The 6,014-nt window shown below is 47.7% G+C and overlaps 1 protein-coding gene across 1 annotated transcript in view; it reads left to right on the top strand.

Annotated features, from left to right (window-relative positions):
- The window catches only part of LOC107669764 (brain-specific angiogenesis inhibitor 1-like), a 19,169-nt gene that overhangs the window by 2,970 nt on the left and 10,185 nt on the right, over positions 1-6,014 (top strand). The window contains exons 2-13 of the mRNA XM_016462147.1: positions 1,346-2,194; positions 2,818-2,967; positions 3,056-3,151; positions 3,233-3,397; positions 3,482-3,646; positions 3,791-3,955; positions 4,066-4,230; positions 4,321-4,422; positions 4,556-4,662; positions 4,761-4,955; positions 5,045-5,113; positions 5,790-5,898. Of these exons, the coding sequence (XP_016317633.1) occupies positions 1,483-2,194; positions 2,818-2,967; positions 3,056-3,151; positions 3,233-3,397; positions 3,482-3,646; positions 3,791-3,955; positions 4,066-4,230; positions 4,321-4,422; positions 4,556-4,662; positions 4,761-4,955; positions 5,045-5,113; positions 5,790-5,898 (2,200 nt within the window). The 5' untranslated portion in view covers positions 1,346-1,482. The remainder of the gene's footprint in view (positions 1-1,345; positions 2,195-2,817; positions 2,968-3,055; positions 3,152-3,232; positions 3,398-3,481; positions 3,647-3,790; positions 3,956-4,065; positions 4,231-4,320; positions 4,423-4,555; positions 4,663-4,760; positions 4,956-5,044; positions 5,114-5,789; positions 5,899-6,014) is intronic.

Genomic DNA, 6,014 nt, shown 5'->3' with positions numbered 1-6,014 from the left:
GCAGGTGTGTGTGTGTGTGTGTGTCTGTCTGTGTGTGTGTGTGTGTGTGTGTGTGTGTGTGCTATTGTTCTGACAGCACTAGACACACATTGAGATGTCTCAGCAGCAGATCTGAGCTCACAGATGGCTCTGCGTGTGCTTGGCAGAGTCGTGTGTGTCTCAGACTTTCCCAGGATTAAAAACAAAGTGTCTGTGTTTCTTTAGATCAGATGCAATCTAACATTCATCCCAGGATCAGACCAGCCAGAAGACATCAGGGGTTAATGAGCGTGCTGGCTTCACTTGCACGGATTCACATAAACTCTGTGCAGCTGTCTCTCTCTCCGTCTCGGTCTGTCTGTCTCTTTCTCACACACTTCCTGCTGACTCTACTTCAGCTCTTTCGAAAATCAGCTGTTTCCATAACTACAGATGTAATTTGTAATTTCAGCCCCCTATTTGGGGTATAGAAAGAGGTTGAGTGGCAGAGCTGAAGTACTCTCATTTTCTGTAGAGTCGATAGTTCCCGGATCCTCAAACTCAATGGAGTGCAGAAAATCATACATGAGCTGCATTAGTGATGTAATTGAAGACAGCTAACAAAACAGAGCAGCAATTTATCTCATTTTGTACAACTGTTGAGCTTTAGTTTTTCAGGCTCACATTATCAGTTCAGAAAGAGGAAAGTGATAATGAAGATGAGGGGTCATTGGTTCCCTGAGAAGGACCTCTCACAGCTGCTCTCTCTCTTTCGTCTCGCTCATGAATGAGCGTCTTTGAGCGAAAGAGAGTGATGCGCCAGAAAACGAGGCAAGTTCTATAATAGAGCGAGGGACTGTGCTTGGAAAGAGAGGGGTGCAGCTTATAATGCACAAAGATGCTCCACACGTTTCTCGAGCACCTGTAGCTATGGCAACAGTCAGACTTCGAAAGTTCCACAATCGCTGCATTCTGTCAGGGAGGGGGCATGTGTTCCTGCAGAAATATCCTGCTTTTTCGCTGTGAGAATCTTTCCAGCGCTGAACTTTCGTGGGTGAGAGCTAAGTCTTCGAGGACGTCAGTTTGACGCAATCGGCTCTGCCACGTGTGAAAGCGTGGGCAGGAGAGAATGAGAGAGCAATGCGGAGAGAGATTCCTGTGAAGGGCACTGTAATTATAGTCTGAGTGTAATTGCAGTGTGCACATTAGCGGCAGCACTCTGACAGGGCTTGTTCGAATGCATACTAATGCTAATGGAGGGTACAGCTCTCGACTACAGATATGATTCAGATGGCAGACCTGTTCCAGTATGATAATTACAATGACTGTTCTACTATGATTGACAAGTGCTAACTCTGAGTGCCTTCTGTTTCTTGTTTTCCCACAGATATGGCTCCTACTATCTAGTTAAGAATCAAACCCTCCATCCACATTTACCGTAGTAAAAAGTTCAAACCCCTGCCATATCAAAGAAGCCCAGTTAACTCCTATCAAAGGGTCCACCCGTCCTCCTGAAGCGAGAACATGGAGTGGTGGTTCGTCTCATTGGCGCTGTGCGCTTGTATGTGCGTGATGTTCGCCCCGGGCATCTCCACTCCCTCTGGGCCAGCATCCGCCACCTGTGCCACCCTGGAGCAAAGCCGCTTCTTCGGTGTGTTCTCCTCTAAGACCGCCCTGTCGTCAGCGCCGTGCTCCTGGACCCTGCAGAACCCCGATCCTCGCCGCTACACCGTCTACATGAAGATCACCAAGCCTACCGAGTCCTGCACCCCACGACAGATCCGGACCTTCCAGTTCGACTCATTCCTGGAGACCTCTCGCACATACCTGGGCATGGAGAGCTTCGACGAGGTGGTCCGACTGTGCGACGCTTCCTCCGCGGTGGCCTACCTGGAGTCCAGCAAACAGTTCCTGCAGGTGCGGAAGGTGATACCAAGTCTTGGTATGGAGCCCGGGGAGGAAGACGAAGGGAACAACGAAGGCAGCCAGTTCAACGCTGAGTTTCTAGTCGTGGGGAAGAGGAATCCGAGTATGCCAGCCTGTGAGATGCTGTGTCAGTGGCTGGAAGATTGCCTAGCAACCAGTACCCACGGAAACCCCTGCGGCATCATGATGACCCCCTGCCAGTGTTGGGAACCGCCCAAGAGGAAGACAGCTGGCTGTTACAGGGGTGGAGTCTACACCGAGAAGTGCTCGCCCACCGTTAGAGACAGCAACCGCGACGCCGAGATCATGAGTAAGTGTGTGAGATGCAAGATTCCAGTAGCAACTTGTTTGGTTGGTAAAGCTCAGGCAAAACTGTATGCTCTCCTGACAGAAAAAAAACTGTCGATGTGGTTCTGCGGGAGCAGCTTCTCCCCAAGCCTCCGCTAAAGCAATCAATGCCCTGTGCTTGAGGTTGCCATAGCAACCCGCCGGGCTCCAAAAGCACCACATCCAAAGAGCGCCTCGGGTACTAGAGGCTATTCACCCTTTCAAATGGTCGTATCATGTGGTGTCCTGGCATTTGGCCTTCAAAGCTCAGTTTTGCTTAGAAAAGGTTCAGAAGTGTTTGTTTGTCTAAAAGACTTTTCACCCCACTGTTATAGTGGCCGCCTCTTTGATATAAAACCTACATTTATGGCAAAACAATGCCACATTGATTGTCAATAAGTTGACAGGCAAGATTTGATGCCTCTATTGAGCTCCTGAAGTTTGCATGCAGATACCAGAGTTAACCAGCAGATGTCAGCACTGACAGCAGAATTACCATGACTCATTCGCAGCAAATGTCCTTTCATCCACCTCTTCAGCATTACTCACCCACCATGTGCACTTAACAGAAGTGATGTGAAGCTTATCTGTGTGATGTGTTTGCAGAAGGCTGGAACGGGTGGGGCCGCTGGTCCGAGTGCAGTAACGAGTGCGGCGGTGGAGTCCAGGTGCGCAGCCGTGCGTGCCAGCCTGAGGATGGTGTCTGTGAGGGCGTCGTAGAGGAGGGACGGGCCTGCAACCCTCAGCCCTGCATCGGTCAGTTCCATGTCCATAAATGTGCACTGCAGTGAATGCAAGAGCGTGCTGTCGGATCTTACATGTGGGTTTGTGTTGATTTGTGCAGGTCAAGTCCGACAGAGAAGTCAAGGTCTGCGTTCCATCATCGGCCAGCGGCGTGATTCTGATGGCACCATCATGGCAAACCAGGCCCCTCATAAAGGTGTGTGTCTCTTTTGGAACATTAGAAAGCAGTCTGGAAGTGGAGGTGTTTTGCTAAATCAAACTCTTTGTTGTGCTGCAGAAGAGGTCCAGCAGGACACGTGGTCTTCATGGAGCGTGTGTTCCGTGAGTTGTGGTGAAGGCTTGCAATCTCGCTCACGCTCCTGCATGACGTCCACTTACAGCACCCAGTGCACCGGCCCTTTGAGAGAGAATAGACCCTGCAACAACACCGCCGCCTGCCCAGGTACTTCAGATCACACATACAATGCTTACTTTCATTTGTCTGGATCATGGAATGAGGGATTGATTAACGATGCTGTGTTTGCAGTGAACGGAGCGTGGGACGAATGGGCTCCCTGGAGTTTATGCTCGTCCACTTGCGGTCGTGGATACCGTGATCGCGTCCGTACCTGCAAACAGCCTCAGCACGGCGGAGAACCCTGCCGCGGACCTGTCAAACAGACCAAGTTCTGCAACATCGCTGTCTGCCCAGGTCAGTCAACTGACCGCTATTCCAGATCTCAACACCAGATGGCACTGTTCACCATAATAACACAAGCTCTTTTCAAATGCAACAAGGAAGATGACTTTGGAGCTTTAGTAATACTAATTTATTCTGTCTTTCCCCTCTCCGTAGTTGACGGCTACTGGAACGACTGGTCCGCATGGACTCCTTGCTCTGCCTCTTGCTCAAATGGAACGATGCAGAGAACTCGTGAGTGTAACGGCCCCTCGTACGGAGGCTCGGAGTGCAGAGGAGAATGGCAAGAAACCACCAACTGCTTCCTCAGAGATTGCCCAGGTACAGTATTCCTCCCTAAATGTTTTCTAATGCATGAAGTATTTCTCGTGAATAAAATGGCTCTGCAAGTGTTTTTATGAAAGATACTCAAGGGTGTTGTCGCCCTCTAGTGGACGGGAGATGGCTGTTGTGGAGCTCATGGGGCAGTTGCAGTAAGTCCTGCGGTGGAGGCCATCAGCTCAGACAGAGAGTGTGTGAAGGACCTTTCTTTGGTGGAGAGCCATGCAATGGAGATAAATCAGAACTGAGAAACTGCAACGAGAAGCGGTGCCCAGGTGAGAACTCAAACCAGATGTTTTAATCGCAGCAATCTATGCGCCATTTTTGAGGCAGCATCGTTAAGTGCTTTAAAATGTGTCTCGCAGAACCTCACGAGATCTGCGGAGAGGAGAACTACGGCAGTGTGGTGTGGAAGAAAACGCCCGCGGGCGACACGGCTGCCGTGTCTTGCCCTTCTGATGCCACAGGTAGTGTTCAGAGATCTCAGTCATACAGCGCTCTAGTTTTTGTGTGTCGAATGTGGGTCACGGCCTGATTTTAGTGAAAGAGACAGTCCCCTCCTCTGGATAGCATTAACCCTGCTCTCCCTGACTCCTGCAGGCCTGATCCTCCGCAGATGCACACTGGACGCCGTGGGTCTGGCCTTCTGGGAGAACCCCACTCACATCAAATGCATCTCCAAGGAATTCCAGGACATCCAGACCCTGGTAAGCCTGACGGAACACCGTTAACCACATGCATACTAGCACTTCATGTTGGCCTAAAGGCCTCAGGACAGAGCTCTCAAGCATCCTTCTCCTTCCAGATGCGTGATCACATGACTCGGTCTCAGAGCGGTCAGCTGGTTGATGGCGTGTCTGAGGTGCTGTCTAAAGTGAGGATGGTGTCGACTGACAATATGAAGTACAGCGGCGACCTGCTGGCTGTGATGGAGGTCCTGAGGAACGGCACGGAGATCTTCAGAGGCTCAAAGATGAGCCTGAGCAATGCAGATGTGGAGGTACGCAAAACCCAAGCACATAACGATGATGGGAAAAGTGTATATGATAGAAGAACTGATCTAATAACCTTGATTTGTTTGACCCACAGAATTACGCTCACACCATCAGTAACTTACTGCAGGAGACACACCGAGAGAAATGGAACGAAGCTCAACTGGTGAGTCATCATACCAAAAAAGGGTGAAAGGAGAAATAAGAAGCAGAGAAATCGAGCGCACCCACATGCTAATCTGCGAACGCAGACAACGCCAACACCTCACACGCCTACACACACACGTCAGAGACAGCGCTAACACACACGAATGAATCAGTCACCAGACCATTCGGAGAAAGAACTGAGAGATTCTCTAAGTGTGCATGTTATTTTAGTGCTATTCATGTACTATCATAGTATTTATACATTTTATTTTTATATTTTCTGTTTTTATTTTAATTTTAATTAAAGATTGTTGCAGTAATTTTGTTAGTTAGTAGTAAGTTTTGTTTTAGTGATACTGCCATTTTTTTAATATTTTTATTTAACTTTCGTTTATATCTTATATTGATATTTAAATATATATCTATATAATTCTATGCATATATATTAAATAATTATTATATTTAATTAAATGTTTACTACTACTAATTACTAAAACTAACTACTAATACTTATTTTCATTTTTAGTAAGTTTAGTACTTCAACTTAAAGTTAGTTTATTTCGGTCAGTTTTTTAAAGTTTAAGTTTTTCATTTAATATTAATATTTTATTTTATTTCAGCTTTATTTTAGTTAATGAAAATGATTTTATAATAGTTTTGGTTAGCAATAACAATGCTGTTTTGCTCTGCTGCAGATGGGCGCAAACATCAAGGAATTCTTCAGTCTGATCGAGAGCTTCATTGACATGATCGGACGTCAGATGAGAGATTTCCAGGACATCTATGAGATCACAGACAATCTTGGTGAGTGTGAAATGGGTCTCGAGTGTGGGACAGCAGGTGGAGATATGAGTGCAGCACATGCTGTGTGTGTGTGTGTGTGTGTGTGTGTGTGTGTGTGTGTGTGTGTGTGTGTGTGT

This window comes from Sinocyclocheilus anshuiensis, unplaced genomic scaffold (assembly GCF_001515605.1).
Source record: "Sinocyclocheilus anshuiensis isolate Anshui unplaced genomic scaffold, SAMN03320099.WGS_v1.1 scaffold704, whole genome shotgun sequence".
Lineage (NCBI taxonomy): Eukaryota > Metazoa > Chordata > Actinopteri > Cypriniformes > Cyprinidae > Sinocyclocheilus > Sinocyclocheilus anshuiensis.
Note: the sequence above shows the minus strand (reverse complement) of the source record. Positions and strands in the feature narration are given on the sequence as shown.